The sequence below is a fragment of the Sebastes umbrosus genome, chromosome 8 (assembly GCF_015220745.1).
Source record: "Sebastes umbrosus isolate fSebUmb1 chromosome 8, fSebUmb1.pri, whole genome shotgun sequence".
Taxonomy (NCBI): domain Eukaryota; kingdom Metazoa; phylum Chordata; class Actinopteri; order Perciformes; family Sebastidae; genus Sebastes; species Sebastes umbrosus.
Window position 1 is genome coordinate 2,802,453 of NC_051276.1, and position 16,043 is coordinate 2,818,495.

The following is a 16,043-nucleotide window of genomic DNA, read 5'->3' on the forward strand; positions in this document are numbered from 1 at the left end:
TCCCATAATGTTTATTAGATTATGTTAAATAAATGTTATCATGTTATCACAGCGCTATGAATTCTTCAGGTTCACATATTATGACACATGCCACTTGTAATAATATTCCCACAAATAATAATGAATGCGTCAATATTTCAAACAAATCGTTATCAGTACAATGACTACTAATATTGATGTAACTGTTGTTATTTATTGTAAACAAAGCAATAGTGGGTTATACATATTTACATTATCAACTATAACTATTGCAGAAATTCACACATATTCAGTCACAAACTGAAAACCCATATGTTCAGTCTGCACCTTGGCCCATAAAATAATAATAATAATAATAATAATATATTACTTTTTTTCTATATCTTATTGTTTCTAAATGTAGCACTTGAAGCAATTCTGCATATTTGAAGTTGATGTACTTGCACGATTCTTGCAATTTTGGGGTTGTATTAACATGGTTGAATGCACTTATTGTAGATTAACTCACTTTGGATAAAAGCGTCAGTTAAATTAATGTAATGTAATACTAAGCTCAGTTCCCGAATGAAAAAATATGCAACAAAATCTGTTTAATCAAAATTTAATTGATGAAGCACCATACAGTATCGAATGTAACTTACAGTAAGATACAGTTGAAGTATGCGTAGCTTGGGGATAATACACCCTCCAAGTCTGCAGGATACCGACTGAGCCATGCAGGACCATATACAACTAAAACAGCAAAATCCTTTCATTTACCGGTTACAGCTGCACTAATACATGTTTTTATATTAACAAGGGATCAAATGACTACATGTGAAATGAGGAGTCGCTAATACTGACAAAAGCCACAGATAATTATCACCAGACTGCAGTTCCCCTCAGCTCTACGGACCTATTCAGCCTCTTTTAGCACAACGTTTTGTATGTCAAACCCGCAACTCTGCTCCCATGGACCCCATTTTCAGGCAGCAGGCAACTGTTTTCAGCAAAAAGCTCTGATAAACTTACTATTCACTACCTTTCCAGCACCAAACAGCAGGCAAACACAGTTAGAGACTAGCTGGTGAACATAGTGATGCATTTAGCAGTCAGATATTTTTCTCAGGAGTTGGTGGAAATCAAAACAGAGTTAAAAGGAGAGTGAATATTGGACTTACATTCATCAGGTGGACACAAACACCACTCCAAATGAATGCTAATGTTGCAATATGCAACTGTTTACTTCCCCATAACAGCTTTATAAGGTGATAATATGTTATTGTTGTGTTTTCATGTTCTGCGTTGCACCCCAAAAAAAAAATTCATGCATCTGTAATTTATGCGCAGCATCAGTGAAATGTTGAGAATCAAAGAACAAACCTGGGATCAGCACAACATAAATTAAGAACCTTAAAAACAATTAGAAACTCAGGAACAGGAAACAGCTCATGACGGGGATGCATGCACTATACGTAGACTACAGGCAATGACAAATAAACTAAATAAAAAATATCTACAACAGCCACATGATGTATTTACAATAGTTACATTTAAAATATAGGTTTAAATAGTCTCATTGACAGGTGTGTAGGATAAAAAACTCTTGACTGAAAAGGAACCAAAGAATAGTGCACACTGTCACATGAGAAAAGTCCACAATCTGGCGTCTTCTGATTGGCGGACTCTTCCCTGAGCTGAGCTTATTTTCATGAAAAATTAGTACAAGGGACTGACACTGTACACAACTCATCAAGTAAAAAACAGCGATAGGGACTATGGAAAATTAGTTGAACTATTTCCTGTCAATAGCTGGGTTTCCATCAAAAGTTCCTGGGACTTTTAGTCCCTGGAACTAAATTTACTTTTCAAGGAACTAAAAGGTTCCTTCAGCACACTGTTGTCTGCGTTTCCACCACGGTCTAAAGACCTGCGTAGATTAGGCAAAATAGTCCGCTGACGTATGAAAAAGCAACATGACATGAGATGATGGCTGCTGGTGGTCACAGCAGTAAACACTCTGCAGCCTGCAGTACTGTGTCTCTACAGTAAATGATCTGTTGAGTGTTTACCCCTAAATTGAGGCTAGAGTACTTCCTTGTTTAAGAAGGAAGTGGCACACAAGTTGAAGCCGTTGAAACATTAGTGCTGTGTGTGTGTCTGTGTGTGTTCCAATCGACGGTCATCCCTGCAAACTCCACCCCGAAAGTTCCGGTACTTTCAGAAAGTACTACCCCCAACCAGGGCCTTCTGGGGGGTAAAAACATCCCGGAAAATGTCCCCGGAAACTAATTTAGAACCTGGTCCTTGCGGTTGAAACGCAACAAGTTCCTCAAAAGGTTCTTAATTCCGGGGGGAAAGTTCCTGCAGTGGAACCACCACCAGCGACTCTTTTGACTGTGTTGCAGGTAAGTTTTGCAGGTGTTTACATAATCGTCATGAAGCCCATAATTCCAAGCAGCACTGTTGTAGGCAATGAGTTGGAGCAAGTATAGTTACAACAGCATACCAAAAAGTCTGAAACATTGAGCTCCTTTTAGTTTTTCATGAGGTAGCCTATGTTACAAACTATAGTGTTTAGCTGTTTTAGGAAATGACTGAGCCTAAAAATAAAACTATATATTTGTGAGTTGTTTTTAAAGTTTTACATCTTGTAGAAACCAATGGATTTGGGGCTGAGAGCCGCAGAGAGGGACTAACACATTGGGTCACAATGACATTCTTTCCCATGAGGTAAGCACTGAATAATATATTATAATATAATATAATATTATATAATATTATATCCTGATAATAAGCATGACATTGTGTAAGGATTTGTAAACACTTTAAAAAGGGACTGTAAGAGGTCAATGATCTGACATTAGGGGACCCTGTTCTTCAAATGTGACTTAACTATGGTGGCCCTGAGAGGTCAAAGCACTGCAAATCAAGAAAACACATGCAAATAGACACAAACCAAGCAAATGAAGAAACGTCTTCAACTTGACGACACATGCACAACAGAGAAACGCATTGCAATACCAATGAATCAGATATGATAATAATAAGCATAAGGCTAACACTAGGTTAACAGCAGATACTGTATCTACAATAACATCTGAATCATGCGATCACAATGTTAAATAACTTACATTTTAGCTCATTTTCACTTCAATAACTTCATAAGCCACAAACCATGGCGACAACAAGCGTGTCCCTGGTGTCTAGATGGTTACACGCTGCCCAACGACCTATCCTAACCCTTCGAGGTCAAAGCCTAACCTTAACCATTCAAGGTTAAAGGAACAGTGTGTAGGATCTGGCGATATTTAACTGTGAGGTGAGGAGATTGCAACCAACTGAAGCCTCTCCCGTGTGCCACGGGGCGTGTTGGAGAGCTACAGTGGCAGACGCAAAAACGCGAATGGTCCTCTCTAGAGCCATCTGGAGCAGAGCCAGTGCGTAGAGTGTTGTGTGTACGTGGGAAGTGAGTGGTTGAAGCAAGAGAGAGAGAGCGGCGGTGACGGGAGCGAGGAACGTTATCGATTACGGCCCAAGCAGGAAAAGTTAACAGGGTTTGGTTTGTCCATTCTGGGCTACTGTAGAAACATGGCGGACTCCGTGGAGAGGGGACCAGTTCCTTATGTAGATATAAACGGCTCATTCTAAGGTAACGAGAACACAACGATTCTTATTATCAGGTAGTTATTAATATTATATTCAATTTCTGCTAATAGATCCCCCTAATTGTTACATACTGGTCCTTTTATGCCTAACATTAGCCATTCAAGGTCAATGCTTGACCTTAGAAGTTCCCCGAAGCTCCCCTTTAACTGATCCATCTAAAATTATTATGTTTCATTCTGCTCATCTTTTTAACATTAACATTTTTGATGAGGATCCCTTAAAGTTGGTATTAAATAAGTGTGACAACAGTATGTACCAATTTGACAGTGGAAAAGCAAATTTGTCAGTGTGGACAAAACTATGTAAAGGAGACACCTCAACCATAGTATTAATTATCAACCAGCATGATACGCCGATACTGACATACTGATTCATTTGATGCACTTTGTTTTGAATACAGTTAGAGGATTGATTTGGTAGGCTTGGATGAAGTTATCTACAATAACTCTGCTCTTGTTTTGAAATAAAAGTCCCACAACCATAATAAGCACTTATATGATGGTATTTGATGTTAATCAAATTGAAGTGCTTATTGAAAGTCAGCATTAAACTGGTAATTTTAAATATCTGGATTCATTAGGACATTGGTATAAACATGATTCAAATTGAAATGTGTTTCTGTTCATCACTATCAAACAGGGCTGAAGGATTTATGTTGGAAAAGTTTTTACAATACAAATAGTTCCAATGGCTAAGAGTACAAACCGATAGTAAGCATATGCTTGATTACGATTGTCGAGTATGATTCATGTTATGATTATGAGGGGTCGTTGGAAAAATTTCCTACCCTGTGAGGGGTCCCTGGCCCCAAAAGTTTTGAGAACCTCTGCTGTAGAGGTACTAGAGATGCTGAGGAGTGAATCATGTCCTTCTGATTCCAGCCGTATCTGACACCCAAGAGTTAAGGGCTCAGTCACACCTGCTATTTATAACGGCAACATTCAGATCAAAAACCAATGTTTTTTCATTTCCAGTCAAATTAATGTGGTGCTTATGCACGAGTTGAACTTTGGCAAACTCGGAGATGTGAATTTGTGCCCTTTGACTAATTGCAAACCATCTTGAACAGAGAGAACTGGAGAGACTAAAATAGGGAAGTCAATCATATTAACTTTGTTGCATGATCCTGAGTTGTCACCACGTCACCAAGCTTCCAACGCCACCTACTGGATGTTGTCATTTGACAACAATGATCAAAGTAAAAATGTACCTGAATCAAAATTAAACTGACTAAAAGAATGTTGAGCATTTACATAAATAAGCAGGTTTAAAAAAACACAGAAACAAAATTGTAAAAAATATAGTAAATATCAAGAACTTCAGGTTCAAATATCCCTGGTCTAAAAAGTGGGCAAGCCAACAGTCAGTCTGTGCAGAGGAGACCTTCAGAAAGGGAGACGAACGCTCTCATGGAGGATCTTCAGCTCAATTTGTGTCCTCACTGTTTTATCAGTGAAAAATGTTGAGCTCGGTCATCTTTTGACCCATGAATTCTCTACTGCGAGCAACAAAACTGCTCAAGACACCCAGAAATAAACTGGCTGGTCAGCACACTTGCAAAAAAAGTTGTACAATTCTGACCTAGAAAGCAATGATAAATAAAAAATGATGTCATGTTATAAAAGACAGCACAAAAGTGGCAGAAATACATGGTTTTGCCTGTTCGGATCTTTGTAGCTGCACACCACCACGCAGATGCAGCCATGCTAAGAGACGTGGGGCGTCCTAGCTGAAGCATGCTGGTCCTACGGTGAAGCCAAACTTCTGGGTTACGTCTTTGTTTCCAAAACACTGCCAAGTCCCTGAGAGGCAGCAGTTGGAGATCTTCATGTCAAATTGAAAAAGTGATTCCTGGGCTCCTGACCTCCAACGGCTTCCGACAGCTGTGGAAAGAGAAACAGTGTTTGAAAATACTAAGGGAACAAGTGAATCTCTTTTCTGTTGCTTTGTCTTTGTCTGTTTTAGCCACGTTAGCGGCGTTGGCTCTACAGATGGCAATGTCAGTCTATTGAACGGATTAGGTCAAAGCTTTCACTTATTCTGGGAAATTATCTCAACATTCAAATGCTGGATTGGCATGATATTTTATACAAATATTCATGGTTCCCACAGACAAAGAATCCAAATTAATTATTTTGATCCCTTGATCTGTTCCCTAGTGTCACATGAAGTGTTTTTGAGTGTCAGGGCGATTATGATTAAAATGTATGGATTAAAGTGTCATTAGGCAGAATAATTTTTGGCATCATTAAGCAAAAATTCCATCAATAACCTTTCAGCATATTGTTAATTTAAGTGTTCTGAGAGATAACTAGACTTCTGCTCCTCCTCATGGCTCTGTTTGTCAGGCTTTAAAAAATCTAGAGACTTGACCAATCACAGGTCATTTCAGAGAGAGCGAGCATTCCTATTGGCTGTTCATTCAACGGAGGCAGCTGTCAATTACTCGCAAACTCCGATGAAACGGGGAGTGATCAAATATGACTCAATATTCTGTTACTATAATGCCTATTTCTCACATAAATGTTTTCACAAACATATTTTAGTGTACCATTTAGCTGTAAAATGAGAGTTTTTTTTTTCCGGCTGGTGGGCGGTGCTTGGTGTTTCCTTCAACTGATCTCAACATGGCAGCCAGGTTGCAAACGTTCTAATTTTACAGCTAAACAGTACACTACAAGATGATTCTGAAAACATTTTATCTGAGAAATTACAGTATGATAGTAGCAGAATATTGATTCATATTTGATCAACGCTGCCTAGTTTGACCGATTGATCAGAGTTTGCGAGTGATTGACAGCTGCTCAGAGACGGCAAGCTCCAGCTCGGTTGATTAGTGAGCACCGGAGGAACACCGGAGGACACCGGGAGGACACAGAGGAACATGATTTTTTTTCAGATTACCTGTCTCATGCACTACTGTCAGGGTATAGTGACCGTTTTATAAAAATAACTTTTTTTTAAATCATATTTGTTCCAACCTGCCTACCCCAGCTTTAAACAAAGGCCAGTTCCTGGTAAAGGCATTGAGAAGGGGTGGAAATACCTGTAATATCTCATATGGTTTGGTATGGTATTTCAACAGCACTAATTCCATCATTACAGCAACAGAGTCATATCATACTCATCCCTTTGCTCCTCTCAGTTTCTCTTCTCTCACACAAATCTGTTCTTTCATATTTGTTTCTAGCCTAGTTAAGCATAGTCAAATACGTCAACTTACCACTTCCTGCAGATGTTGCAAATTAAAACCTATCAGCAACAGGGTTAGGATTATGCCTTTGAGTTGCTGGGACGGCCTTTACTTTGAAATATCTGTTCAGGGAGTGTCACGCTTCATTGATGGTAGCTTACCAGCAATAAAAAGAATGGTTAAATGAATGTGGCTGAAAATACTTGTGAATAAAAAGGGTATTTCTGTTAGAGAAGAGGAAGTGAGGGCAGCTATGACATGACTCTGTTGGTGCACCTGTACTGAAGTGCTGTGGAAATAGACATTATACTGACTTTATCAAGACAGAGCAGTTAACATGGAGGAGAAAACCAGAGATACTTCTTATTCCTATATAATCGGATATATTAATATATAAAACAGGGGAAATATAAATAGAGTCTTTCCTTTAAAGCAGGCCTGCACTTACAGTGAATAAAGGCTCTGGCCATTATTTGAGAATATTCAGTAGCAGAAAAAATAGTGTTAACAGAAACACTTTCCTGCTATGATGTAGAGATAAGTACTGCAGGAAGTTAAAATGTGTAAGCATTAGGGCTGTCAATTGATTCAAATATCTAATCATTGATTAATCACATGATTGTCCATAGTTAATAACGATTAATCGCAAATGAATTGCACATTTTTTTATCTGTTCAAAAATGTACCTTAAAGGGAGATTTGTCAAGTATTTGATACTTATTATCAACATGGGAGTGGGCAAATATGCTGCTTTATGCAAATGTATGTATATATTTATTATTGGAAATCAATTAAAAACACAAACAATGACAGATATTGTCCAGAAACCCTCACAGGTACTGCATTTAGCATAAAACATATGTTCAAATCATAACATGGCAAACTGCAGCACCAACATGCAAACAACAGCTGTCAGTGATTATCATAAAGTGGGCATGTCCTGTAAAGGGTGAGACTCGTGGGTACCCATAGAACCCATTTTCATTCACATATCTTGAGGTCAGAGTCAAGGGACCCCTTTGGAAATGGCCATGCCAGTTTTTTCCTCACCAAAATTTAAGTAAGTTTGGAGCGTTATTTAACCTTTTCGCAACAAGCTAGTATGACATCGGTTCGGTACCAATGGATTGTTAGGTGTTTGTATAGTTTCATATATTGCCAGCTTTAAAACTGAGCCCCGTCGATGCATTAAAGAAACTTAGTGGTGTTATATTTGTGTTAACGCGCTATATCGCGTTAGCTTTGACAGCCTTAGTACGGATTTTAAAACAAAGCTTTAATGAAGTGTATGTGGGTTTGCTGTTAAAATGTCCTCACTATTGAGTGAGACCCTGGTCTTCTGGATTCATGAACCTCATCATCATCATCACTGTCACTTACCACACAGTCTCGCAGTGCCCCAGGTAAACTCTGCGTCCGAGTTGTCAGCCAGGAACTTGATTCCCTCTCACTGTGGCTCTGTCTACTTCCATGCTGACAAGAGTAAGTGAGTGTCTGAGTGGAGAATCTGCTGTTCAGTCGCAGAAACCTCATCTCGCACCACATCTGTTGCTCCTGGATACTCCAACTGGAGGTAAGGGGGTTTGTACATGAGATATGATTTAGAGAAAGAAGTAAATAAATAAGTGAAATCCATTCCCAGGCGAAGATGAAAAGCAATATCTGGATCAGATGCTCACCTGGAAGCCGTCTTCAAATGTGCTCAACAGTGAAATGACATATTGGTGCCAGAATCCTTCAGCCAAGCTTTTTACTGGAACCTGTGGTTAGTCATTAATGTCATCACATTAATATGATGTGTTTTACCAAATAATAATGGTATATTAATTTAGAGTTGCAAATATGGTTTAAGCTATTAGCATCCTTAACATGACCTCAGTCATTACATTGTGTGCTTCTGAGTCAGTCTAAGGGTGCCAGCTCAAATGCAGCTGTGGCCGACAGTCTGAGGTAGACACCAAACATACAGACGTAGGCAAAGTTGTTGGTACCCTTCCGTTAAAGAGAGAAAAACCCACAATGGTCACTGAAATAACTTGAAACTGACAAAAGTAATAATAAATAAAATTTACTGAAATGAACTAATGAAAATCAGACATTGTTTTTGAATTGTGGATCACCAGAATCATTTAAAAAACAAACTAATGAAACTGACCTGGACAAAAAATGATGGTACCCCTAGAAAAGATGTAAAATAATGTGACCATAGGGACATATTAAACTAAGGTGTGTCCTGTAAATAGCATCACAGGTATCTTCAAACTTTGTAATCAGTCAGTCTGCCTATTTAAAGGGTGAAAAGTAGTCACTGTGCTGTTTGGTATCATGGTGTGTACACACTGAACATGGACCACAGAAAGCTAAGGAGAGAGTTGTCTCAGGAGATCAGAAAGAACATTATAGATCTTCATGTTAAAGGTAAAGGCTATAAGACCATCTCCAAGCAGCTTGATGTTTCTGTGACTAAGCTGCAACATATTATTACAGAAGTTTAAGGTCCATGGGACTGTAGCCAACCCTCCCCTGGACGTTCGGCCGCAAGAGGAAGATTGATGACATATTGAAGAGACGGATAATACGAATGGTAACCAAAGAGCCCAGAACAACTTTCCAAAGAGATTAGAGGTGAACTCCAAGGTCAAGGTACCATCAGTGTCAGATCGCACCATCTGTCACTGTTGAGCCAAAGTGGACTAATGGAAGACAACCCGAGGCGTAGGACACCAAATCATAAAAAAGCGAGACTGGAATTTTTCCAAAAATGCATATTGACAAGCCACAAAGCTCTGGGAGAATGTCCTTTGGACAGATGAGACAAAACTGGAGCTTTTTGGCAAGTCACATCAGCTCTATGTTCACAGACGAAGAGATGAAGCATCCAAAGAAAAGAACACTGTAACTAATGTGAAAACCGGAGGAGGCTCGGTTATGTTATGGGGCTGCTTTGTTTGCATCTGGCACAGGGTGTCTTGAATCTGTTGCAGGGTGCAATGAAATCTCAAGACTATCAAGGCATTCTGGAGCGAAATGTGCCTGCCCAGTGTCAGAAAGCTTGTTCTCAGTTGCAGGTCATGGGTCCTCAAACAGGAATAATGACCAAAACACAGCTAAAACACCCAAGAATGGCTAAGAACTAAACATTGGACTATCCTGAAGTGGCCTTCTATGAGCCCTGATCTAAATCCTATTGAAATATGTGGAAGGAGCTGAAACATGCAGTCTGGAGAAGGCACCCTTCAAACTTGAGACAGCTGGAGCAGTTTGCTCACGAGGAGTGGGCCAACATACCTGTCGACAGGTGCAGAAGTCTCATTGAGAGTTACAGAAATCGCTTGATTGCAGTGATTGCCTCAAAGGTTGTGCAACAAAATATTAAGTTAAGCGGTACCATCATTTTTGTCTAGGCCAGTTTTCATTAGTTTGTTTTTTTAAATGATTCTGTGAACCACAATTCAAAACAATATCTGATTTCCATTAGTTAATTTTCAGTGAATTTTTATTTATTATTACTTTTGTCAGTTTCAAGTTATTTCAGTGACCATTGTTGGTTTTTCTTTCTTTAACGGAAGGGTACCAACGATTTTGCCTACGTCTGTAGCTCTGTTTACTCTAACACAAGTTGCTGACTCTGCACACTGTCAGAACTCTCAACACCCAGGTGATGGGAGTTGTTGGTATGGAGCTGCTAGAGGTCAAAGGTTGAAAAAATAATAATGACATTTATTGATCCACATGTTCATGTTGCTAAACTGCGTACAGAGAATAATATTAATAATAATGCCTAAAGTTCAGCAATCCATGTGAACCAATTTATAAAATGTAAAATGAAAGATTATTTTGGAAATATGTGTAAAAATGGGTCCCGTCAAGGTTAATGCCTAACCTTAACCATTTGAGGTCAATGCCTAACCTTAACCATTTGAGTTTGATACCTAACCATAACCATTTGAGTTTGATACCTAACCATACCCATTTGAGTTTGATACTAACCTTGACAATTTGAGGTCAATGTTAACCTTAACAATTTGAGGTCAATGCCTAAACTTACCTATTTGAGGTCAATGTCCTAACCTTAACTATTGAGGTCAATGCCTAACATTAACTATTTGAAGTCAATGCCTAACCTTAACTATTTGAGGTCAATGCCTAAACTTAACCATTTGAGGTCAATGCCTAAACTTAACTATTTGAGGTTAATGCCTAAACTTAACCATTTGAGGTCAATAGCTTACCTTAACTATTTGAGGTCAATGCCTAAACTTAACTATTTGAGGTCAATGCCTAAACTTAACCATTTCAGGTCAATGCCTCAGCCTAACCATTTGAGTTTGATACCTAACCTTAACCATTTGAGGACAAGGTGTAGTGTGTGTTGCTGATACCTGAGGCTGGAGTGGAGACAGACAGGTCTTTGGCCCTGCTGTGAAGTCACAGTACGCTTGAAAAGCATCAGCTGGGCTACCCTGGTTAGGATCAATGTAATACATCCCTGAAAGGAGATGGACTTTCAAACTCACAGTACAAACAACAAACACGTTCTTAACATACGCACTTCATCTTCCCGATACATTTGCATGACCTGCTGATGACCTCAGTGTGTTACCATTAGTGGAGTTGGGGTGAGCGAGCCACAGCTCCAGACATGTAGTAGCTGGATGTTGTTCGCTGCCATCTGGTGGATTTATGAACCAGCGAAGACTCTCTGAAGGCGAGTCAAGAGAGTCTGGTACCAGGATGTAGTTGGGCTTGTCTGACATATACATGAGCTCCTGAGATATGAATTGGAAAGTAAAGAGTGATATACAATATGCATGGATGAAATGACAATAATGAAGAAACTACAAGTAGCAATTTAATTTAACATAATTTTGGAAATGCAATACTAAATTGCTTTAAGATACTAATCATTCCAGAAATAAGTTGAAAACATCAACATTGTTGAATTATTGTTTGTCACCTGTGGACCAATTTCTTTAATATCTTGAATATTAAGATTTTACATGTTGAATGGTTCAATCTTCGTTCCTACTCTCGCCTATGGTCATGAGGGTTGGGTCATGACCGAAAGAACGAGGTCGCGGGTGCAAGCGGCCGAAATGGGTTTCCTCAGGAGGGTGGCTGGCGTCTCCCTTAGAGATAGGGTAAGAAGCTCAGTCATCCGTGAGGGACTCGGAGTAGAGTCCTTGCTCCTTTGCGTCGAAAGGAGCCAGTTGAGGTGGTTCGGGCATCTAGCACGGATGCCTCCTGGGCGCCTCCCTTGGGAGGTGTTCCAGGCATGACCAGCTGGGAGGAGACCACGGGGAAGACCCAGGACTAGGTGGAGAGATTATATCTCTACTCTGGCCTGGGAACGCCTCGGGATCCCCCAGTCAGAGCTGGTTAATGTGGCCCGGGAAAGGGAAGTTTGGGGTCCCCTGCTGGAGCTGTTGCCCCCGCGACCCGATCCCGGATAAGCGGTTGAAGATGGATGGATGGATGGATGTTGAATGATCTGTTTTGGATGGATATGTGTTTTTGACCTTTGACCTTTTAGGTACATGATGGTCTCTCTAACCAATAAGATAAAATAAGATAAAGCTTTATTGATCAGAATCCAATGACTACAGGCCTGTCGCCCTGATGTCTGTGGTCATGGAAACCTTCAGACGTATTGACCCCCTGCAGTTTGCCTACAGGGCGAACAGCACAGTGGATGATGAAGTCAACATGGGACTGCACTACATCCTACAACACCTCAACTCCCCATGGATATAAGCAAGGATCCTGTTTGTGGACTTCAGCTCGGCATTCAACACCATCATGCCAGACATCCTCCGCTCCAAACTCACCCAGCTCACTGTGCCAGCCTCCACATGTCAGTGGATCACAAACGAAAGAGGCAGCAGGTGAGGCTGGGGGAAATCATGCACCCGGACAATCAGCACTGGCACCCCCCAGGGATGTGTGTGTTCACCATGGCTCCTCTCCCTCTATACCAACAACTGCAGGGTTCCATCTAGAACCCACCAGGGGGGTTACAGTTACTGTTTTTGGGGCTGGAGATTTAGATGACTACCCATAGACCTTCAAAAACCTAACCCCTTACTTTAACATGTGAGCCTGCGGCCATGGGAACCATATCCAGCTGTCTTAGGCTTTGAGATGCTAAGGCCCAGGCTAATGTGGTACAGTATATATATATATATATGTATATATGTATATATACATATATGTATATATATTATGGCATGCCGTTCATGAAATTATTATATATATAATGTGAAATTTGAGAATATTGAATGAAATCCTGAATATATGGAATGAAACTCTGAATGTATTTAATGAACCCTGAATATATGGGATGAAATCCTGAATATATGGAATGAATCCTGAATATATGAAATGAAATCCTGAATATATTGATTGAAACTCTGAGAATATGGAATGAAATCTGACGTCATCACGGCGCTGCTGCCGTCTTGTGTTTTAGGTCATTATCCGTACAGATCTTGGTGCTGCTAGACGTGTGTGTCACTATGAGCGAGTCAGCACAAAATCTAGTATCATCAATCCTAAATAACGAGGAGATAATTAATACCCTGGTGAATGAGTGCACCTTGGGCCAAAATAATACTGGTAAACATGTTCAATACCGTTCTACAGATGAAGAGTTTATTTACTTTTTCATCGTGGAAGAGTAATGCAGAACTGAACTAGTTCACTAAAGTTGGAAAAATATTGACAGATTTGAACTTCCCGGATCAATAACCCATAAAGGAAATGTTGTTAAAACACCAACGAGGGCTCTTTCTAACCGTAGTAAGGTAGATAACGAGCTACAAGCTCATTTTAATGCCAACGAGCCGTCCTCTGAGCTGGACACATAACATTGGTCTCTTAATACATCCATGTCTGCTGAGAATCTGCTGCTGACTTTGCGTCACATCCTGATATACTGCCCCCCCCCCAATGTTCATGGGATTAACTGCATCTTGTGGACACAAAGATGCACAGTTTCTGAGGATATGCACAACCAACAGAGAAACAAGATATGCGAGGCAGCCGTCACATGCACACAAACCCACCATGGCGCCAAGTACACTCACCTTCAGTTGAGTCATTGTGAGGTTCAGGGAGGGTCCTGGGGGTCCAGGTGGGCCAGGTGGACCCTGATAAATAAAATGTGACCCATGAATACAGATGACCTGATGTGTGGTGTCACACATTTCGGTTACTCAATGCAATAAACTTGTGTCAATGTTAGAAACAAATTATATTACACAGCTAAACTGCATTATTCCATTGTCCATTGCACTGTACTGTACACAGCTCACACATGGATACCTATACTTACAGGAAAGCCTTTCTCTCCAATAATGCCTGGTGGTCCTGTAAATCCTTTCAGGCCCTGGTGATCGCAAATAGCATCTAATTAGAAACATAGATTTTTCATCCGATTTCCCAGGAAACAACCTCAAGCAATCAGGTTTTGGATTTACCCACCTTCTGTCCAAACAAACCCTAAACAACAGAAAAACAGAGGTGCAGATGTTAAGAGTGATGTTTATTCGTTCCAGTTCAGTTGTTATTGTTGGCCAAAATGTTGGTTACTTGAGAAGACTTACAGGCAGCCCAGGCAGGCCTGGAGACCCTCGTCTACCTGCTGGACCGATATCCCCCTACAGGGAACAGTCAGTACTACTGTATGATTATTAGTGCACACTTAAGAAGAGAGTAGAGTGACTCAGACTTGACAGTTTATTGAAAGCTTTTGTAGTGGATTCAAACAGGAAATAGAAAAAATGTGAAAAACAACAACTTTGACTTGAATGCTGGGTTGTGAAGTAGCAGGTACATTTTTACAATGTTAATGTCATTCCTTGGTTCCAGAGAGAGTTTAGTATCGTAGGTTGATAAATGCCAAAACGTAACAATGTAGTGTATTATTTACATTACTCCATTGTTTTAAAGTTTTAAATAATACTTTGATAACAGCCACTAGTTTCCATCCATTTCAATATGGCATTCAAATTAACATGCAGAGACTTCCTAACTCTCTGCAAGCTGAGTTTAATGCCATATACATAAACCATCAGAGCCTACATCACATCCGTCATGTACATTATGATGTACATGATGCCAGCATGATGTTGTACATGTGTGACACTGCATAAAACAAAACATTTGTGCCTCTCATATTAGTCCTGTGATATTATATTATAGTCCCGGTACATTGATCTGCTTTTGTTGTCTAAGTTGCACTATGGTTACATGGTTATGCAGTTAAAGTGAAGATTATTTCAAGAGGTTTAAGCAACTCTGGTATGTTCCTGTACTGGTAGGAAGCTCCAACGTCCAAGACTTCAAGGGGACATATCATGAAAAACAGCTCAGCTTTTTAGCTATTTTTTAAATATTTCTTTTAACCGTTTAACCGATAGCATTAATTGGTTCAAATTCGTAATGTCGGTTAACAGTTAAACGTTTAATTATTAACATCCCTAGTTTGATCGGAGTTCGAGTTTTGCGAGCAGTGATTGACAGTTTCTGTAGAGACTCCTTAACTCTGACTGGTTGTTTTCCTTCAGGCGCGGGGAAATCTTGCAAATAGCACTGGGAGGACACAGAGGAAAATGATTGTTTTCACAGATTATCCCGTCTCATGCATTACTTTTACGATATAGTGACTGTTTTATAAAAATAACTTTTTCTCATACTTGCTCAAAGTTACCAACTACAGCTTTAATCTTTTGAGGAGCCCGTGAACACACCTTGGGAATCACAGTCGTAGGGCAACTGAATATAGCTGCATCTTCAACTGAAACCATGATTTTAACTACAGGAGGCTGAACAGGTTTGGTGACATAAATACTCAACTACAACATCTGTGCCCAAATATTGGAAATATGCCATGGTTGGATTCCAAAACTACTTAATAAATAGCTACCACCTAAAACAGCATTTATTATAGAGTTATACTGAAGAGCTATGATCAAAATGACTTTGGTGCTTGAAATCTGTAATTTTGTGACTAATTTTACATCAATATATAATTTCTTACTCTGGATTGTGTATTCTGACGTGAGGAATGTTGAGTTGAATTTTAATGTCTAATGGCCTTTTGTTTGATGTGATAAGAGTACAGCGTTACTTCACCTGCTCTCCCTTCCGACCAGCTCTTCCCGGCTCCCCAATAGAGCCTTGCATTCCCTGAAACAACAATATGATATACTGTACATAACTC

At 39.8% G+C, this 16,043-nt stretch overlaps 1 protein-coding gene and 1 long non-coding RNA gene across 4 annotated transcripts in view; one reads left to right on the forward strand and one right to left on the reverse strand.

Annotated features, from left to right (window-relative positions):
* Positions 1-2,408: 2,408 nt before the first annotated feature.
* Positions 2,409-5,435, forward strand: LOC119493567. Its single transcript, XR_005207991.1, has 3 exons — positions 2,409-2,509; positions 2,616-2,691; positions 5,305-5,435. It is a non-coding gene; the product is annotated as an uncharacterized LOC119493567 (long non-coding RNA).
* LOC119493566 (collagen alpha-1(I) chain-like) overlaps positions 5,371-16,043 on the reverse strand; it is an 83,809-nt gene continuing 73,136 nt past the window's right edge. The window contains exons 58-67 of one of the 3 annotated variants that reach the window (XM_037778996.1): positions 15,956-16,009; positions 14,425-14,478; positions 14,303-14,320; positions 14,154-14,207; positions 13,906-13,968; positions 11,424-11,589; positions 11,203-11,309; positions 8,500-8,580; positions 8,201-8,387; positions 5,371-5,510 (exon numbers count right to left, since the gene is read on the reverse strand). In XM_037778996.1, the coding sequence (XP_037634924.1) occupies positions 8,283-8,387; positions 8,500-8,580; positions 11,203-11,309; positions 11,424-11,589; positions 13,906-13,968; positions 14,154-14,207; positions 14,303-14,320; positions 14,425-14,478; positions 15,956-16,009 (702 nt within the window). In that variant the 3' untranslated portion in view covers positions 5,371-5,510; positions 8,201-8,282. Of the gene's footprint in view, positions 5,511-8,200; positions 8,388-8,499; positions 8,581-10,415; positions 10,506-11,202; positions 11,310-11,423; positions 11,590-12,648; positions 13,969-14,153; positions 14,208-14,302; positions 14,321-14,424; positions 14,479-15,955; positions 16,010-16,043 lie in introns of those variants that run through there. The other 2 variants (XM_037778997.1, XM_037778998.1) reach the window with 2 other exon arrangements.